The sequence below is a fragment of the Oncorhynchus kisutch genome, linkage group LG4 (genome assembly GCF_002021735.2).
Source record: "Oncorhynchus kisutch isolate 150728-3 linkage group LG4, Okis_V2, whole genome shotgun sequence".
Classification (NCBI taxonomy): Eukaryota; Metazoa; Chordata; class Actinopteri; order Salmoniformes; family Salmonidae; genus Oncorhynchus; species Oncorhynchus kisutch.
This window is the reverse complement of record NC_034177.2, coordinates 41,025,572-41,046,604: the sequence shown is the minus strand read 5'-3', so window position 1 is coordinate 41,046,604 and position 21,033 is coordinate 41,025,572. Positions and strand designations below refer to the sequence as shown.

At 44.0% G+C, this 21,033-nt stretch overlaps 1 protein-coding gene across 2 annotated transcripts; it reads right to left on the bottom strand.

The window, feature by feature from the left end:
- Positions 1-862: 862 nt before the first annotated feature.
- On the bottom strand, positions 863-17,043 carry panx2 (pannexin 2). Of its 2 annotated transcripts, XM_020479864.2 has the most exons (7): positions 16,765-17,043; positions 16,620-16,680; positions 11,339-12,081; positions 4,143-5,257; positions 3,279-3,405; positions 2,855-3,043; positions 863-2,046 (listed from the first exon to the last, which is right to left on the bottom strand). In XM_020479864.2, exons 3-7 carry the CDS (start codon positions 11,565-11,567, stop codon positions 1,736-1,738), a joined length of 1,971 nt encoding a protein of 656 aa, XP_020335453.1. In that variant the 5' UTR covers positions 11,568-12,081; positions 16,620-16,680; positions 16,765-17,043; the 3' UTR covers positions 863-1,735. The 2 variants fall into 2 exon arrangements, with proteins under 2 accessions (XP_020335453.1, XP_020335452.1); XM_020479863.2 differs by lacking the exon at positions 16,620-16,680.
- Between the last annotated feature and the right edge of the window lie 3,990 nt (positions 17,044-21,033).

The window sequence follows — 21,033 nt, the reverse complement described above, 5'->3', positions numbered from 1 at the left end:
AGGAAGAAGCCTCTGCTCCAAAACTACCATAAAAAAAGTCAGACTACGGTTTGAAACTGCACATGGGGACAAATAGAGTACTTTTTGGAGAAATGTCCTCTGGTCTGATGAAGCAAAAATAGAACTGTTTGGCCATAACGACCATCGTTATGTTTGGAGGAAAAAGGGGGAGGCTTGCAAGCCGAAGAACACCATCCCAACAGTGAAACATGGGGGTGGCAGCATCATGTGGTGGGGGTGCTTTACTGCAGGAGGAGCTGGTGCTATTCACAAAATAGATGCATCATAAGAAAGGAAAAGTATATGAATATATTGAAGCAACATCAGTCAGGAAGTTAAAGCTTGGTTGCAAATGGGTCTTCCAAATGGACAATGACCCCAAGAATACTTCTAAAGTTGTGGCAAAATGGCTTAAGGACAACAAAGTCAAGGTATTGGAGTGGCCATCACAAAGCCTTGACCTCAATCCTATAGAAAATTTGTGGGCAGAACTGAAAAAGCGTGTGTGAGCAAGGAGGCCTACAAACCTGACTCAGTTACACCAGCTCTGTCAGGAGGAATGGGACAAAATTCATCCAACTTATTGTGGGAAGCTTGTGGAAGGCTACCCGAAACCTTTGACCCAAGTTAAACCATTTAAATGCAATGCTACCAAATACTAATTGAGTGCATGTAAACTTCTGACCCATTGGGAATGTGATGAAATAAATAAAAGCTGAAATAAATCATTCTCAACTATTATTCTGAGATTTCACATTCTTAAAATAAAGTGGTGATCCTAACTGACCTAAAACAGGGAATTTTTACCGGGATTAAATGTCAGGAATTGTGAAAAACTGAGTTTAAATGTATTTGGCTAAGGTGTATGTAAACTTCCGACTTCAACTGTAGATATTCCATTAAAAATCAGCCGTTTCCAGCTACAATAGTCATTAGCTACAATAGCTACAATAGTCAATAGTCAGGTGTGATTTACAACATTAACAATGTCTACACTGTATTTCTGATCAATGTGATCTTATTTTAATGGACAAAAAAAATTGCTTTTCTTTCAAAAACAATGACATTTCTAAGTGACCACAAACTTTTGAGCGGTAGTGTACGTAAATGTGATATTTCATTATATATTTTTTTATACATTTGCAAAAATTTCAAAAAAACTGTTTTTGCTTAGTCATTATGTGGTATTGTGTGTTGATTGATGGGGAAAAAAACTATTTAATCCATTTTAGAATAAGGCTGTAACGTAACAAAATGTGGAAAAAGTGAAGGGCCCTGATTACTTTCCGAATGGACAATAGATTGTGTGCTTTTCTAAAATGTGTTTAAAAAGCTTCAAACCGTATGTCTTCCCTATTCTCTTTCTTATCTTTTTCATTAAGAGCTGCTTCCTCTCCAAGTCAAGAACATGACCAACAAATGCTCCATTCAACTGTGCAGGATCTACAAAGGTAATGCTCCTGTGTGCATTTCACCGAAGTCTTCATGTGTGGAGAGAGTAACAGCAGTCAGATGACTATGGGTAGATTAGAACACATTGAACCACTATCCTCTCTTATGCTCCTTCTTGTTAAATCTTCAACACTCCAGCTAAAAATTCTGGTTCAGCACCATCAGCACTCGCAATCAGTACCCTCACCAGAGGAGTAGTGAGGTATGAGCACAGCATAACTAGGGGTTAGGGGGACAATGTGGTTTTTGGCTATAGGTGGGATGGGATGTGTGTGTCTCCTCCTCAACACTCCCCAGCAGAGATCAGTTCCCCCCCGGGTCTCTCAGACAGTCTGGCCCCCTGGCCTCTAGCCTCCTCTTCCTCCATACTGAGTAGCTGATGCATACTGAGCAGCTGGTGGGAAGGGATCCGAGTGAAGACTGCAGGCTGGGCATCTTCAGGCTCCTCTTGCTCGATCAGGGGTTCTATAAGGTGGCGGTCAGCAAGAAATGGTGGGTTAGGGCTGGGAGTGGCACCGTTCATATAGGTGCTGGTGGGGACGGTCATTGTAGAGAAGACTGTGTTGGTGGATTCTGGAGTGCGATCTTTCTTTTCTAAAGAGAGAGAGAGAGAAAACAGAACGGTACACAGGCCCAGAATTTTTCCAGACCACATGACCTAACCCGGAAAAACATTAGACCCTAGTTATAGCCTACTTGTACACTCTTGGAAAAAAAGGTGTGATCTAGAACTTAAAAGGGTTCTTCAGCTGTCCCCATAGGAGAACACTTTGAGGAACCCCTTTGGTTCCAGGTTAAAAAAAAGGTTTCAATCTGGAACCTAAAAGGGTTATCCTATGGGGGACAGCCAAAGAACCCTTTCGAACCCTTTTTTCTAAGAGTGTAGCCCCGGGATCATCAACTACATTCAACCGTGGGCCAATTGACCGCAAGAAGCCCAAACAGATATGTTTGACTAACACATAACCAACTCAAACCTTGCTTACATTTGTATACAATCACTGATTTCACAGGTTTCTAAGATTAAAATCACTGATTTCCTGGTGTTTTTACAGTCTTATGTCCAACAATGAAAATTATGCACACCATTATTATTATTATTTATTGAAGTTTGTGCTCAGAAAACTTGAGGGGCCAAGTAAAATCACCCGTGGGTCACCAGTTGGGCAATCTTGGTGTAGCTTATAAGGATGAATTGGTAATGAAAAACTCTGGGTTCTATATATTGCAAATAAACCTCACCATTCCATTAAGTGAAGTGTTCTGTTAGTGGGCTATTTTTCACCTTTTTCTCCTTGATCTAAAACGTCAACCAGAATCAGAGGACACAGGAGTATATATAGAATATGGTTTGGTTTCCTTGGTGACAGATCCCTCCTGAGATTAGGCATGGCAATCTTACCTGTGATAGAAGCGGAGACATGGACAATGGTGTGTGTGCCCTCAATGAACACCGAGTCCAGGGTGTGGTCTGGGGGTAGAGGCTCTGCGCTGACTGTCTCTACTTTGGTGGGCTTACGGATGGTCAGCATGTACGGGTGGACATCCAGGGAAAAGTTGCGACTATGCTTTTTCTCCAGCGTGCTCATATCTACAGTCGGCATTCAACAGATTCAACAGATATGGTCAGCGGAGATGGAACACAACAGTGGGACTGAATCGTGCACAAATTGCACAACTTTATGAACAGCATGTGACATTCCAGAAGCAAATGTTTTAGTCAAATATACAAAATAGAGTCCTATAGCAAAATTCTGAGTAACCATAAACGTTACCTTCATTTACCCTAATTTCCTACAGTAATGTCACTGCTCTCAGTACAGTACCTTTAGCAGAGTACTGTGTGCTCTTGCTTAAAGGAGCGACGTAGCTCTCTGCCACTGTTTTCCTCCTCACCAGTTTGGGCTTCTCAGGCTTAACGCTGTTCTCCAAACGCGTCATTGTCAGAGGTTCCTTCACAATGGACATGGACAATTAGTACAATTATCCCAAGTAGGAATAGATTATTAAAGGGATAGTTCACTTTTTGTACGTTTTCCTTACCTAAGGTTTTCCCCGACTTAGTTAAGGGTTACCTCAGGTTTTAACAAACTTAAAAACAATTTGGAGGAAATGACATCACCCTAATAGCTCAAGCTCAAACTTAAAAAGTGAACAATCCCTTTAACAGATATAACATTGTTAGTTCTGATTGAAACCGATTAGGTTCTCTGCCTTTAGAGTTCTAATTGAGTACACATCTCTTGCTGAGAGCCTAATTTCTCTATGGGCCGTTCAATCGGAAAAGGCCCATGTCAAGTCTTCACAATAAACGCTGATAAGAATATCGCTGATATTGCTCTGGTCCACTGAGTACAACCCACTGTACAGTAAGTGGTACTTTGGTTTTTCAGCACAGTGGGTGAAGACTATTTTACAGCTTATATTAATTTACATTATTATCCTCCGGTATTAACCTGAAGGAAATCCACAGGTATCTTGAGGCCGGGCAAGTTACAAGATTAACAAGTTAATTTGGGTCTAAAATCTGGAATCTTCTAATAATTAGAAGTAATTAGTCATAAAATAAATAAACTTACTAGGTGTAATTTACCTTTAGACAAACATATAGTGTTTCCAGCCTATTATAAGTGGCCAAAATATGCAGACCTTTGACAGGCAACATTTAGGCCTAGTGTATGGGGTCCTACCTTAAAGGGCTGCGGGAGAGGGTTGGAGCTGGGGATCCACTTCATCTTCTTGCGTGGTCGTTTGATGACCAGTGGCTCCCCTCCCAGCTCCCCTACCCCCAGGAGAGAGGGGTCCATATTGGGATCTAGGGTCTGGATGCCTGAGTCCCTCACTGTGGGCGTGACATCTTGGTTAGACTGGGCCAGCGCAGCCAGCAGCTGCCTCACCACGTTGTCATACATGAGGTCGCTCTCATTGGTGATGAAGTCCAGGCGGTTGAGTGACTTAATGTGGTCACGGTTCTCGTTACAGAACATGGCCAGAATGTTGATGTCGCAGAACTGGGACTTCTGCCAGCGCCTCCGTGTCTTGATGCCCACCTTGTGCAGTTTGTCGAACACAAAGTTGGACTTGCGCACCACAAACAGGTGCAGCAGGTTGACCAGGATGACGAGGTTCATGGTGCTCAGCAGGGCGATGTCCACGGCGGCCATGATCCTCTGCAGCTGCACGGCCGGCAGTTTGCAGTTGACGCTGAGCCTCAGCTCTGGGATGCTGCTGGTGTCTGGAGGCTCCCCCAGGGCACAGCTGAACTCGTTCTGGCGCTGGCGGTGCCAGTAGGCGCTCAGGTAGGAGATGGGGATGGAGCTGAGGCAGATGATGGCCAGGTGGCGCCCCAGGTACAGCTTGGCCAGGAAGTTGCTCTGGCCTCGTCTCTCCAGGTACTTCTCAAACAGGTTCTGCTCGGGGCTCTTCTCCTTCTCCGCATTCTCAATGATCTCACGTCTCTCTTTCTCAGTGATACCCGGTCCTTTAGACTGGATCTGCTTCTCGATTTTAGGGGCCCGGCCCTCGGCCGCCCGGTGGTAGCAGTTGTCTATCTCGTGAAGCAGAAAGTTGAGCTCGGAGGTAAGTCTTGTGGAGGCCATGAACTCCCAGCCGAGAGCAGGGATGTACATGATGCCAGCAAAGGCCAGCAGAGCATAGGGCAGGAACTTGTGCTCGAACAGCGAAGGTCGAAGTTCAGGCTCCACCCCGGGCACGGCGTCATGCAGCTCTGTCCAACAGTAGCCTCGCGCGTACAGGGCCTGGTCACGGGTGAAGTTGTGAGGCGTGTAGCAGTAGATTGACTCCTCTGAGAGGGAAAAGATGGAGAGAATTAGTTGTCATAATGAGACATTACAACATGACTGATGTTTATGGACGTTTGTCATCTCTACAGTAAGTGAATGAAATGAATATACAATTAGTTCAATTGAATTGCCAAACTTTTTACTGTCAGTCCTTATAAGAATAATGTTAATTCTATTGATGTTTCTTATGTGGGGGGGGAAATACCATTGGTCCATTTCATCATACAGTACCAGTCAAAAGTTTGGACACACCTACTCATTCAAGGGTTTTCTTTATTTTTGCTATTTTCTACATTGTAGAAAAATAGGGAAGACATGAAAACTATGAAATAACACATATGGAATCATGTACTAACCAAAAACGTGTTAAACAAATAAAAATATTTGTTATATTTCAGATTCTTCAAAGTAACCACCCTTTGACTTGATGACAGATTTGCACAATCTTGGCATTCTCTCAACCAGCTTCACCTGGAATGCTTTTCCAACGGTCTTGAAGGAGTTCCCACATATGCTGAGCTCTTGTTGCCTGCTTTTCCTTCCCTCTGCGTTCCAACTCATCCCAAACCATCTCAATTGGGTAGAGCTCAGGTGATTGTGGAGGCCAGGTCAACTGATGCAGCACTCCATCAATCTCCTTCTTGGTCAAATAGCCCTCACACAGCCTGGAGGTGTGTTGAGTCATTGTCCTGTTGAAAAACAAATAATAGTCCCACTAAGCGCATACCAGATGGGATGGCGTATCGCTGCAGAATGCTATGGTAACCATGCTGGTTAAGTGTGCCTTGAATTCTAAACAATGTCACCAGCAAAGCACCCCACACCATCACACCTCCTCTTCCATGCTTTACGGTGGGAACCACACATGCAGAGATCACCCGTTCACCTACTCTGCATCTCACAAAGACACGGCAGTTGGGAAAAAAATCGCAAATTTGGACTCATCAGACCAAATGACAGATTTCTACCAGTCTAATGTCCATTGCTCATGTTTCTTGGCCCAATCAAGTCTCTTCTTATTATTGGTGTCCTTTAGTAGTGATTTCTTTGCAGCAATTTGATCATGAAGGCCTGATTCACACAGTCTCCTCTGAACAGTTTATGTTGAGTGTCTGTTACTTGAACTCCGTGAAGCATTTATTTGGGCTGCAATCTAAGGTGCAGTTAACTCTAATGAACGTATCCTCTACAGCAGAGGTAACTCTGGGTCTTCCTTTCCAGTGGCGGTCCTCATGACAGCCAGTTTCATCATAGTGCTTGGTGTTTGTGACTGCACTTGAATAACCTTTCAAAGTTCTTGACATTTTCCCGGATTGACTGACCTTCATGTCTTAAAGTAAAAATGGACTGTCATTTATCTTTGCTTATTTGACCTGTTCTTGCAATAATATGGACTTGGTCTTTTACCAAATAAGGCTATCTTCTATATATCACCCCTACCTTGTCACAACAAAACTGATTGGCTCAAATGCATTAAGAAGGAAAGAAATTCCACAAATGTACTTTTAGCAAGGCACACCTGTTAATTGAAATGCATTCCAGGTGACTACCTCATGAAGCTGGTTGAGAGAATGCCAAGAGTGTGCAAAGCTGTCATCAAGGCAAAGGAGAATCTCCAATATAAAATACAGTGCCTTGCGAAAGTATTCGGCCCCCTTGAACTTTGCGACCTTTTGCCACATTTCAGGCTTCAAACATAAAGATATAAAACTGTATTTTTTTGTGAAGAATCAACAACAAGTGGGACACAATCATGAAGTGGAAGGACATTTATTGGATATTTCAAACTTTTTTAACAAATCAAAAACTGAAAAATTGGGCGTGCAAAATTATTCATCCCCTTTACTTTCAGTGCAGCAAACTCTCTCCAGAAGTTCAGTGAGGATCTCTGAATGATCCAACCTTGACCTAAATGACTAATGATGATAAATACAATCCACCTGTGTGTAATCAAGTCTCCGTATAAATGCACCTGCACTGTGATAGTCTCAGAGGTCCGTTAAAAGCGCAGAGAGCATCATGAAGAACAAGGAACACACCAGGCAGGTCCGAGATACTGTTGTGAAGAAGTTTAAAGCCGGATTTGGATACATATATAAAATATATATATATAATATATAAAATATTTCCCAAGCTTTAAACATCCCAAGGAGCACTGTGCAAGCGATAATATTGAAATGGAAGGAGTATCAGACCACTGCAAATCTACCAAGACCTGGCCGTCCCTCTAAACTTTCAGCTCATACAAGGAGAAGACTGATCAGAGATGCAGCCAAGAGGCCCATGATCACTCTGGATGAACTGCAGAGATCTACAGCTGAGGTGGGAGACTCTGTCCATAGGACAACAATCAGTCGTATATTGCACAAATCTGGCCTTTATGGAAGAGGGGCAAGAAGAAAGCCATTTCTTAAAGATATCCATAAAAAGTGTCGTTTAAAGTTTGCCACAAGCCACCTGGGAGACACACCAAACATGTGGAAGAAGGTGCTCTGGTCAGATGAAACCAAAATTGAACTTTTTGGCAACAATGCAAAACATAACGTTTGGCGTAAAAGCAACACAGCTCATCACCCTGAACACTCCATCCCCACTGTCAAACATGGTGGTGGCAGCATCATGGTTTGGGCCTGCTTTTCTTCAGCAGGGACAGGGAAGATGGTTAAAATTGATGGGAAGATGGATGGAGCCAAATACAGGACCATTCTGGAAGAAAACCTGATGGAGTCTGCAAAAGACCTGAGACTGGGACAGAGATTTGTCTTCCAACAAGACAATGATCCAAAACATAAAGCAAAATCTACAATGGAATGGTTCAAAAATAAACATATCCAGGTGTTAGAATGGCCAAGTCAAAGTCCAGACCTGAATCCAATCGAGAATCTGTGGAAAGAACTGAAAACTGCTGTTCACAAATGCTCTCCATCCAACCTCACTGAGCTCGAGCTGTTTTGCAAGGAGGAATGGGAAAAAATGTCAGTCTCTCGATGTGCAAAACTGATAGAGACATACCCCAAGCGACTTACAGCTGTAATCGCAGCAAAAGGTGGCGCTACATAGTATTAACTTAAGGGGGCTGAATAAATTTGCACGCCCAATTTTTGAGTTTTTGATTTGTTAAAAAAGTTTGAAATATCCAATAAATGTCGTTCCACTTCATGATTGTGTCCCACTTGTTGTTGATTCTTCACAAAAAAATACAGTTTTATATCTTTATGTTTGAAACCTCAAATGTGGCAAAAGGTCGCAAAGTTCAAGGGGGCCGAATACTTTCGCAAGGCACTGTATATTTTGATTTGTGTATCAATTGTTTGGTTACAACATGATCCCATATGTGTTATTTCATAGTTTTGATTTCTTCACTATTATTGTACAATGGAGAAAACAGTAAAAATAAAGAAAAACCCTGGAATGAGTAAGTGTGTCCAAACTGTTGACTGGTACTGTATGTCTGAAGAGCTCTCAGGTTTCATTCATCTCTGGAAGACAAGGATCGCCTCGTCCATCTGATACAGACCACAGTACCCTCCAAGCTCCTCATTCAGCTCAGGGCCCTGGGTCTGAATCCGGTCCTGTCTAACTGGGTCCTGAACTTCCTGAAGGGCCGCCCCCAGGTGGTGAAGGTAGGAAACAACACCTCCACTTCACTGATCCTCAACACAGGGGCCCCACAAGGGTGTGTACTCAGCCACCTCCTGTACTCCCTGTTCACCCATGACTGCGTGGCCACACACGTCTCCAACTCAATCATCAAGTTTGCAGACGACTCAACCATAGTAGGCAGATAAGCAACAATGATGAGACAGCCTACAGAGAGGTGGTGAGGGACCTAGCAGAGTGGTGCCAGGAAAATAACCTCTCCCTCAATGTCAACAATCGTGTACTTCAGGAAAAAGCAGAGGAATCACACTCGTATCCACATTGACTGGACTGCAGTGGAGAAGGTGGAAAGCTTCAATTTCCTCGCCATACAGATCGCTGATGATCTGAAATGGTCCACCCACACAGACAGTGTGGTGAAGAAGACGCAACAGTGCCTCTTCAACCTCAGGAGGCTGAAGAAATTTGTCTTGGCCCCTAAGACCCTCACAAACTTTTACTGATGCACAATTGAGAGCATCCTGTTGGGCTGTATCACCACCTGGCATGGAAACTGCACCATCTGCAACAGCAGGGCTCTCCAGATGTCACAGGAAGGCCAAAAAGATCATCAAGGACATCAACCACCCGAGTCACGGCCTGTTCACCCCGCTATCATCCAGAAGGAGAGGTCAGTACAGGTGCATCAAAGCTGGGACCGAGAGACTGAAAATCAGCTAGTATCTCAAGGCCATCAGACTGTTAAATAGCCATCGTTAGCCGGCTACCACCCGGTTACTCAACCCTGCACTTTAGAGGCTGCTGCCCTACATACATAGACATGGAATAACTGGTCACTTTAATAATAGAACACTACTCACTTAGAATAATGTTCACATACAGCTTTACTCATTTCATATTATATACTGTATTCTATTCTACTGTATTTTAGGCAATGCCACTCCGACATTGCTCGTCCTAATATTTATATATTTCTTAATTCCATTATTTTACTTTTAGATTTGTGTGTAATCTTGTCAATTGTTAGATACTACTGCACTGTTGGAGATAGGAACACAAGCATTTAGCTACACCCACAATAACATCTGCTAAATATGTGTATGTGACCAATACAATTTGATTTGATAGTGCTGATTCATGGTATAAAACCGAATGCAGAGGAGACTGAGGAGGAGGCATCACTTCAAGCCACACTTGTATTCCATCCACTCTTTCCCTGTTATGCTGAGCACGGTAGCAGCAAGGCCATTCGGCTGCCGGCTGCTGACTGCCAAGGTCTGGGTGGTTCAGGGGCAGATCTGTCCCTGAGGCGCACTTGTGACTTTCATTTAATGAGTGTTGGACCGAGCATGACAACATTGCACACTGAGTGCAGAGCGCTGAGTCAGGTGGCTGGGGGACGAGTACTGTGTCTGTGAAAAGGCTGTTTTTCGGGCTTGACAACTTTTATTTTATTGTTCTTTATTGTTCTTCCACCTATATTAGGAGAGTTAAATCCACCAGAATGTGCACAATTTGAGGGCACTAACCAAGTACATCAATACAATAAGTGTGTACAATTTGAGGTCACTAACCAAGGACATCAATACAATAAGTATTGCTTTGTACTTAAATGTAATATTGTGCACATTGCACTGCTGTCATCGGTTGCTGCCATGGCACTTCAGATGTGTGTGCGGCCTATCGAATGAGTCCTATGGGTGACCCATGTTTTCGAGTTTTGGGGAGGAGCAGTACAGAAAATGCAGAAATGGGCTCCGCCCAACACTATGTGAAATGCTCAGTCACAGCTGGTTGGTGCTGCTATGCAGACAGCCTGACTCAGCATTAAGCTACGCCCCCACCTTCCTCTCCTCTCCCTCTCTGTTCACCAGAATGGCCCAGCCTAATGTCTGCACTGATCTTTCTCACATCAAACACCAAATACATTGCATACTGACCCTCAACTCCCCAGGTCTCTCTATGGTGTTCAATCATTCTGATAAAAATAACATAGAGCACCCTTGCATGTTAGACATTCTGAATGCCAATGTTGTTGGGGCTTTGTCTGTGAGAGCAACCTTTGTTGTTGTTTTTTCTATATACCAATGTCATAGCATGAATAACATGAAGCTACTACAGCTGACTACTACAGTATCTGTGCTCTGGTTCAGTGTTAAGTGAGAGGCTGATGTGATGAGTCAACAACAACACATTAGGACAGAACGTTCCCAGCCTGCTGTGTGTGTTTGGGGTTTGCAGCACAGCACTGTCACAGCCCCCTCTATGGGCACTCTGCCAGACCTGGGTTCAAATACTACTCTAAATCTTAAATGCTATTAGCGTTTGCTCTGGTCTGCCTGCTGTGCCAAATGGGTGGGGTTTGTACTGTTGCCACTATTCTACTGGTTCAATTACCACAGACAAGCTCAATCAAGCACAGTATTTCAAATGGCTTCAAATAGTATTTGAACCCAGATCTGTCGTCTGGCCGACCCACTGACCTGCGAAATTCCTTGTGAAGACGAGTGTGACAAGCAGGATGGGGATAATGACGGTGCCGATGGTGACGACGCGGTCAAATGGTAGCTCTAGTTTGAGCTGGACCATGAGGCCGGCCAGCATGCCTCCCTTCTCATCCTGGGAAGAGCCAGGCAGAATCAGCTCCTTCAGCTTCTCCCCCGCCAGCAGAGCCGTGGCCATGTCTAAGTTCTGCTCGAGGATGTTCTGCATCCGGCCTGAGAAGACAACTGGCGCCCCCTCCTCCTAGCTACCTCCACCCACACACACTGGGCTACTTCCACACACACAGGACTGGCTGTCTCCGGGCCAGACCTGGTTATGAGGCTATGTAAAGTCAGTAATGGCTGGGTCTTGATGGATAGTCTCTTGGGTGTCTTGGGATCTTCACTGACTGTGAGTGGGACCTCCCACCTTTTACCCTGTCCTCCTAGCTACCTTTACTCACACAGGACAGTCTGGGGTATGTTCACTGAGAGTGAGTGGGACAAACAATGCTCTCTGACTGTCTCTTCCAACATTGAGGAAGGACGTTAGGTTCAGTCAGTGGTTTTCAGTGTGTTCCAGTTGTGCTGTGTACATTCTGTGCTTTTGTCCACACACAGTGTGTCAGATTGAAGAGAGGACATATGATCTTTCTCTCGGTTCTCAGAGTGTGGTTCCTCGCAGATGAGTTTGTAAGTTTGTACCGTGCCCAGAGCAACAGGGATACCTCCTGTCCTTCTTCCTGTGAAAGACAGATTGGCAATTAGTTTGATTTAAACATACAAAATGTTGGCCTTTTTTTCTTCCAAAAAGAGACTGAAAAGATAAAACAAAAGCTTAGTGAACATTAAAAAGAGTTGAAGTAAGTTATCTGGTTAGGATCATCTCTATAATTAGAGAAGCACACAGGTACACCATTTGGCAATTAACTGAAAGGCTGTCTCATCCAGTGTTCATCCATATATATTTTTTTAATTTAACCAGCCAAGTCAGTTAAAGAACAAATTCTTATTGACAAAAACAGCCTACCCTGGACCAATTGTGCTCCGCCCAATGGGACTTCCAATCACAGCCGGATGTGAAACAGTGACACCTCTTGTACTGAAATTTAGTACCTTAGCCTGCTGCGCCACTTGGGAGCCATATTATCTATATGATATAAATACTAGTATTACTATGTGTCACCTTGTGTGGCTATGTGCCTTAAATACCCACTCGGTAGTAGTGGGGGCTCAAGTACAGTGAAATGCCTTTCTAGCAAGCTCTAAACCCAACAATGCAGTAATCAATATCAATGTAGTACTAAACATAACATAAGGTAGAACAAAAAAACTGAATAAATAAGTAAGCTATATACAGGGTCTGTTCCAAGATCATATTTACAATGTGCAGGGATACTGGAGTGATATAGGTAGATACTGTATGTATAGGGGGTAAGATGAATAGGCATCAGGTATATGTGATAAACAGAGTAGCAGCAGAGTATATGATGATTGTATGTGAGTGTGTGTGTGTGAATGTGTGCAGACTCAGTATAAATGTGTGTGCATGTTATGTGTGAGCAAATGAAGTGAGTGTGTGTGTGTGAGTGTGAGTGTTTGTGTGTGTACAAGGGTCAACTCAGATAGTCCGAGAAGACATTTTGTTAGCTAGTTAGCAGTCTTATGGCTTGGGAGCCTGTTGGTGTCAGACTTCATGCACCGCTACCGCTTGCCATGCAGTGGCAGAGAGAACAGTCTATGGTTTGGGTGGCTAGAGTCTTTAACAATATTCCGGGCCTTCCTTTCACACCGCCTGATATAGAGGTCCTGGATGGCAGGGAGCTCGGCCCCAATGATGTACTTGGCTGTGCGTAGCACCCTCTGTAGCCCCATGCGATCAAGGGTGGTGCTGTTGCCACACCAAGCAGTGATGAAGCCAGTCAAGATGCTCTCAATGATGCAGCTGTAAACCTTTTAGAGAATTTGAAAGAAGTAGTCTGTAAGTAGCTCAGTAGTCTGAAGGGCAAAGTCACCCTCTATGATGAGAAAGAGGACCTTGGAAAGCCTTACAAAGCTTTTCTGCACCGCCGAGTACAAGGGCATATGTTTATTCCCAAACAAAAAAATGATTATTTTTTTATATATATATATATATATGTCAATCAATATTATCAGATTGCGATTTATATAATGTTATTGTTTGTCATATGACATATGCTCATATTCTGGTCATTCAGAGAGAGCAAACCCCCATGCACATCGAGGGGGCCGCAGCAGATAGAGTCAAAAGCTTCAAGTTCCTCGGTGTGCACATCAATGACAATCTGAAATGGTTCCTTTTCACACAGACAGCGTGGTGACGAAGGTACAATAGCACCTCTTCAACCTCAGGAGGCTGAAAAAATTTGGCTTGGCCTCTTAGACACTCAAACTTTTACAGATGCACCACTGAGAACATCTTGTCGGGCTGGATCACCGCCTGGTACGGCGGTCATCAAGGACATCAGCAACCCGAGCCACGGCCTGTTCACCCTGCTGCCACCCAGAAGGAGGAGACAGTGCAGGTGCATCAAAGCTGGGACAGAGCGACTGAGAAACAGCTTCTATCTATGTCCAGTACCCTCCCCTGAACCTTAGTCACTATTCTAGCCGGCTACCAGCAGGTATTCTACCCTGCCCCTTAGAGACTGCTGCCCTATGTACATAGAGAACACTGGTCACTTTAATAATCTTTACATACTTTCTTCCACTTTATATGTATATGTGATATTCTAGTCGGTCATACTACATAACTTATTTTTATGTGTGTTTTGTTATTTAATTATTTATTGGTATGTATTTTTTAATTGCTAGGTATTACTGCACTGTTGGAGCCAGAAACACAAGCATTTCGCTGCACCTGCAATAACATCTGCAATTCTGTGTACGTGACGAATAAACTTTGATTTGAAATTATTCCCCCTGGAGCTGTGAGGCATTATCTTTATTGAACACTATGTCCAACCTGTGGATGTCAAATGTCAGACTCCAGGACACCTGTCAGGGATGCCTCTTAATGCTGTGTGTGTGTGTGTGTGTGTGTGTGTGTGTGTGTGTGTGTGTGTGTGTGTGTGTGTGTGCGTGTGTGTGTGCAGGTGTGTGTGTGCAGGTGTGCGTGTGTGCAGGTATGCGTGTGTGCAGGTGTGTGTGTGCAGGTGTGCGTGTGTGTGTGCAGGTGTGTGTGTGCAGGTACGCGTGTGTGCAGGTGTGTGTGTGCAGGTGTGCATGCATGTGTTTGTGTGCGCCCCATTACCACTGCTGCACTCTGCAAGTGAGGAGGGGGTTGCTGCTGCTGCATGCACACTACAGGAAGGTTACGTGAATGTCCTTCGAGAGGATTGCGATCACATTGTACCGGCTCACCCCACCGCAAACACCCCTCCCCTCTCTTTCTCTCCATCTTACTTTCTCTACCTCTCTTTCCATCTCTTTCTCATCATTCACACAGAAACGTGCCCATTCATTCTGCAGATAGAGGGGAAGAGAGACTGTAATGATTATATTGTGCAAGGACAGAGGGATGGGAAACATGTCTACTAACTGGATTGTTTGAATCATGACTTACTCCATAAAATGGCTTCCCGGACCCTCCCCTCCCTGCCCCTAGCTGAGACCAATCATTAATATTATAACAATTTGGTTTTCATAGAATTCTGCTCTATTATGCCCTCCAATAATAGCGTTTCTACTTTTTTACTGTTGAATGCTATGAAGCGTTACATTTTTCAGCGTATGCATGATACAATTTATGATGACGAATGGAATGTATCGGAGCGTAACATACTGCAATATGTAGAATAGAATGAAGTTCATTTACTGTAAAAGTATCTGAAATAAATCACTGTGAGATAAACTGTCAACTTGTCAAGCCGCCAGTAATGAAACATTAGTCATGGGTAGCGACAGTGCTGACTTGTAAGGATGAATAGATAACACGCTTTGACTAATTTTGAAGATACAGGTGTAAGGTGAAGTTGCCTCTAGACGCAGATCTGGGGTCAGTTTAGCATTTTCCCAACTAATAGTTAAGGTTAGGATTGGGGGACGGGAAGTTGATCTTAGATCTGTACCTACTAGAGGAAACTTCACCCCGGAGCGAAGATGCAGTGGTACCCTCTTTCTGGGACCCTTGGATCACGGAAGAGAACGCCCTGAGACAGAGGTGAAAGGGCTGCTTCAACTTGGGCACAAAAAAATAAAACAGTATTTTCTTTAGGCTATTGGTGTAGGCCACATTTATGACCTGATGATTCTTGTAAATGTTTGTCCCACAAGTCCAAATATATGGTTTACAACCAACAGTTGCCAATTGTAAATCAATGTAGTCTTGTCGGGGACAATATCACATTTCAAACACTCAGCTTCTGGCAGTGGTGAGCCCTTGGCAAAAGTCCTACAACAGTTTATGCCCCACAGTTGATTTTTTTTTTAAAGGGATGCCCACATTCACTAGCTACTGTAAACCACATGTTTGGTTATGGCTGTCCCTGTTTTATAGACATTCGCTGCTGGTGTAGACTCACTTTTGCTGAAGCAGTTAACACGATTCACTGTATGTTTTAAAGGAAAGTGAGTGGAACTGTGTGATCTTTCAAGTACTCTCACCGGTCCTCCTCATTTTGAGCATTAGTGAACATCCATTCCGAGTGTGATCCTCAATTTATAGATTGGCCTCCTTCCAAAAAGAACAAGCTACTCTTGTCATAAAGTTGTCATAAAGTGAGCATGGGGAATGGTGTAATCTTAGGTCAACAATGTCTGCAGTATAACACCAATTCAATCTGTTATAGGCTAGCATTCTTCAAGTGCACAAATAACAGGTTGAGCCAACTTAAAAAGATAGTTATCCCTGCAAACAATAGCGATTAGGCTACCCCTACTACACCAAATGCAACTCCCTTGCTAAACGAAAGGCTCCAATAACATAACAATGAAGCCATCGTGGTTATAATTATATGCTACTTACTGGCTATAATATGATATTACAGGGTTTCCTCTACTAGTCTAGTGACATTTCCCAAGAGTCATTCTCAAACATGCCGCACTGTTGGTTTGACTAGTCCTCCACAGGCTATTGGCTACTTTACATCAAAGGAGCAGTACACGAAACACTGCTTGCTATAAGTCACGCCGTTTCAGCGTGGAGCGGTGGACAGCTCCTGAAATGTAGATGGGATGCTGAAGAGCTGAGTGTGAGTCTGAGAAGGGTGTAGTAAGGACTCGTACTAGACTTTCAGCTCTGTGAGATTCAATAGGCTACCTGTATTAGCTGCAGTCCACCTGTCCATTTTGGTGACAGGCACAGGAAATTCAGCGTCCATCTATAAGGAAAATATATCAGCCCGAGAATTTACTGTGGATTCAAATTCGCCCATTTACACAAAGAGAGGAAATAATGTACTCACCGGTCCTGTGCATCCTCGGCCTGCTAAGAGTTAATCTGCAGTGCGGGCGAGCCGCTACAGCGACTATCAGGGCACACCGGTTTGTTCCGCCTTTACCCCTCCTCACCCTCCCCTCCCGGTTTTGTCTCTCCTCTCTTCAGAACCAAAGACGCAATAATGCATTAGGATTCAACTAATTATTGCTTCCACGCCCCTTGCCCAAATTGAAACGACAAAATACTGATTTAGATGTATATTTGACTGTGTTGTGAAAACCCGGACAACGGGTTGTGATCTTCAGATAGGGAAACAAGCGCGAAACCTTGGATGTACTCTAAACGGGATCCTTGGGCAGTCCGAACTCTGACGTCACCCCAGTGAAGTTTAAATGTAAAATAGTTAAGTTTAGTCTCGTTTATTAGGGTCCCCATTAGCTACTGCACATGCAGCAGCTACTCTTCATGGGTTCCACATAAAACGTAGGCTATAAATATATGACAAAGTAAATTATAGACACGACAACATAAGATATTAAATTAAATTCAAAATATTTAAAACAAATAAGAGTTATATATTGGAAAGACGCCAAGAAACAACAAAAATGCTATTTACACCCAATTCCTATATTCATATTATTATATACAGTACAGTTAAATTCGATATTTAGAAAGAGGAGAGGCGCTGTGATACAATATGTTTTTTATCTGTTTTTTTTTAAGATACACTTGCTCTCTGCCCAAGTAACATCTGGTGGCAGAACTTTCCATGATAACATGGCGCTATACATAATTTAGCGATGCATTATCTTTTTTGTTTTGTTTCGGGTACAGTGAAGAAACCCATAGTGGCATGTCTGGTGGAGTATGTACAGTATGTCTGTTTGAAGTGCATGCAAATAGATTATACAAGTGGTTAGGAATTTTCAACACATACATGTTTCTTAAAAATAATAGAAGAGAAGTAGTCCATTTCTCCTCAACCCCCAACCATGAAAGACTGTCATGCATGTTGTTGATGTTAGTTCTGTTTGTGTAGTTAAGGGCAAGGCGTGATGCTCTGTTTTGAGCCAGCTGCATCATTGCTAGGTCTTTCTTTGCTGTACCTGACCATATTGCTGGACACAGTATCAAGATGGGACAAGATTAGAGCCTGAAATCTAATACAGCTCCAACTATCGTCTTATTATCCATTTAGTTTAGCTATTTAATTTAGCCAAACGTTTAAGATCGGGGTTAAGGTTAGATAAGGGTTATGGTCAAGGTTATGGTAGGGGGTTAGGGTTTAGGGTAGGGACTTCCCAAGGAATCCGGATAGCACCAACCTTAAGGATTTCCTCATTCACCGGTAGGCTACGCTTCTGTATGGAGCGTCTATGTCTGGCGTTTCAGGATGAGCGGATCAGTCAGTCAACCAATCTTTCCTTGTTATGTAGCCATTGTAACCCCCCCAGACTCATCATTTCAGCAGGTCTGTGTGGACAGATCGCATAAGCGCGCCGGTGGGAGAACAGCCAGCAGCTAGACAGGGGACACTCTGCCATAACTCGCCTCAACCCCAATCATGCCCCCCACCAGCAGCTGTGTTTTTGCTCAGGGGTGTACTGCGTCTGGATGTTATATGAAGGCAGTTTCTGGCAAGACAGGTCAGATCAATAGCAAGCCAGCAAGTGGCTCGGAAAACGCGCAGCGAAGCCAAGGCGGGCCACTCCAGACACCGTTCAGCTACATGTTAGATTACTAGCCGGTTTTCGCCGGTTAGGTGGCGCTCCTCACGACTGCTTCCAAATATAGGGTTTCCTCTCCGCCACTGCAGCGTCGCAATGGTGACCGAAGAAACAAATGTGTTGTCACAAGTGGCAGTGGCTTGAGGCAATGTTCTTCTTTTTTATGGGTTTGGATTTACATAGAAAAGTTTCATCTATGTTTTGATCGATCTGCTGGTGAGATCTGCATGCACTTTTGATGAATAGGCTAGGCTATCTTTCACGCACCCGCACCCTGTCTTTGGTGCTGAAACAACAAAGAGGACATCAAGTGGGAATAGGCTATGATTTATACCGAACCAAAGTGTTGGTCCCATGTTTCATGAGATGAAATAAAAAATCCAAGAAATGTTCCATACACACAAAAAGCTTATTTCTCTAACATTTTGTGACACATTTGTTTACATCCCTGTTAGTGAGTATTTCTCATTTGCCAAGATAATCCATCCACCTGACAGGTGTGGCATATCAAGAAACTGATTAAACAGCATGATCATTACACAGGTGCACCTTGTGCTGGCGTATAACCAAGAACACCAAGGTAACCTGCTTAAATGACTACCGACCCTTAGCACCAACCCAAAGCACTTCATGGTCTGTAGCCATTAAGTGCTTTGAAAGGCTGGTCATGGCTCACATCAATACCATCATCCCAGAAACCCTAGACCCAGTCCAATTTGCATACCACCCCAACAGATCCACAGATGATGGAATCTCTATTGCACACCACACTGCCCCCACCCACCTGGACAAAAGGAACACCTACATGATAATGCTGTTCATTGACTACAGCTCAGCATTCAACACCATAGTGCCCTCAAAGCTCATCACTAAGCTAAGGACCCTGAGACTAAACACCTCCCTCTGCATCTGGATCCTGGACTTCCTGACGGGCCGCCCCCAGGTTGTAAGGGTAGGCAACAACACATCTGCCACGCTGATCCTCAACACGCAGGCCCCTCAGGGGTGCGTGCTTAGTACCCTCCTGTAATCGCTGTTCACTCATGTCTGCGTGGCCAAGCATGACTCCAACACCATCATTAAGATTGCTGACGATACAACGGTGGTAGGCCTGATCAATGATGAGCCTATAGGGAGGAAGTCAGAGACCTGGCCGTGTGGTACCAGGACAACAACCTCTCCCTCAACATGATCAAGACAAAGGAGATCATTGTGGACGTCAGGAAAAGGTGGGTAGAGCACGCCCCTATTCGACTGGGCTGTAGTGGAGCAGGTTGAGAGATTCATGTTCCTTGGTGTCCACATCACCAACAAACTATCATGGTCCAACACACCAAGACAGTAGTGAAGAGGGCATGACAACGCCTATTCCCCCTCAGGAGACAGAAAATATTTGGCATGGGTCCTCAGATCCTCAAAAAGTTCTACAACTGCACCATCGGTTGCATCAAGCCTGTTTTGGCAACTTCTCTGCCTCCGACCGCAAGGCGCAACAGAGGGTAGCGCGTACGGCCCAGTACATACTTGGGGCCAAGCTTCCTGCCATCCAGGACCTCTATACCAGGCGGTGTCAGAGGAAGGCCCTAAAAATGGCCAAAGATTCCAGCCACCCTAGTCATAGACTGTTCGCTCTGCTATCACACAACAAGCAGTACCGGAGCACCAGGTCTAGGTCCAAAAGGCTTCTTAACAGCTTCTACACCCCAGCCATAATGCTGCTGAACAGCTAACCAAATGGCTACCCGGATAGTCACTTTACCCCTACCTACATGTACATATTACCTCAATTACCTTGACTAACTTGTACCCCCGCACATTGACTTGGTACCGGTACCCCCTGTATATAGCCTCGTTATTGTTATTTTATTGTTGCTCTTTAATTTTTTTACTTTAGTTAATTTAGTAAATATTTTTCTTAGTTCTTATTTTTCTTAAAACTGCATTGTTGGTTAAGGGCTTGTAAGTAAGCATTTCACCTGTTGTATTCAGCGCATGTGACAAATAACATTTAATTTGATTTGACAAATAAAATGGCACTCTAAAATGTGCAGTTTTGACACACAATCAATGCCACAGGTGTCTTACGTTTTGAGGGAGCATGCAATTGGCATGCTGAATGTCCACCAGAACTGTTTCCAGATCATTTAATGTTCATTTCTATTCCATAAGCTATCTCCAACGTCGTTTTAGAGAATTTGGAAGTCCGTCCAACCGGCTTCACAACCGCAGACTATGTGAAACCACGTGAGCCTAGGACCTCCACGTCCGGCTTCTTTACCTGCGGGATCGTCTAAGACCAGCCACCCGGACAGCTGAGGAGTGTTTCTGTCTGTAATAAAGCCCTTTTTAGGGTAAAACCCCATTCTGGTTGGCTGGGCCTGCTCTCCAGTGGGTGGGCCTGGCTCACAAGTGGGTGGGACTATGTCCTCCCAGGCCCACTCATGGCTGCGCCCCTGCCCAGTCATGTGAAATCCATAGATTAGGGCATAATGAATTCATTTCAATTGACTGATTTCCTTATATGAACTGTAACTCAGTAAAATCATTTAAATTGTTGCATGTTGCGT

Excerpts from the sequence above, each read along its gene's own strand:
- panx2 (XM_020479864.2), bottom strand. The coding sequence starts at position 11,567 with ATGCAGAACATCCTCGAGCAGAACTTAGACATGGCCACGGCTCTGCTG. Across the intron at positions 3,406-4,142 it reads CTCTCCCGCAGCCCTTTAAG|GAACCTCTGACAATGACGCG; the intron begins GTAGGACCCCAT and ends TCCATTGTGAAG. Across the intron at positions 3,044-3,278 it reads CACACAGTACTCTGCTAAAG|ATATGAGCACGCTGGAGAAA; the intron begins GTACTGTACTGA and ends TGCCGACTGTAG.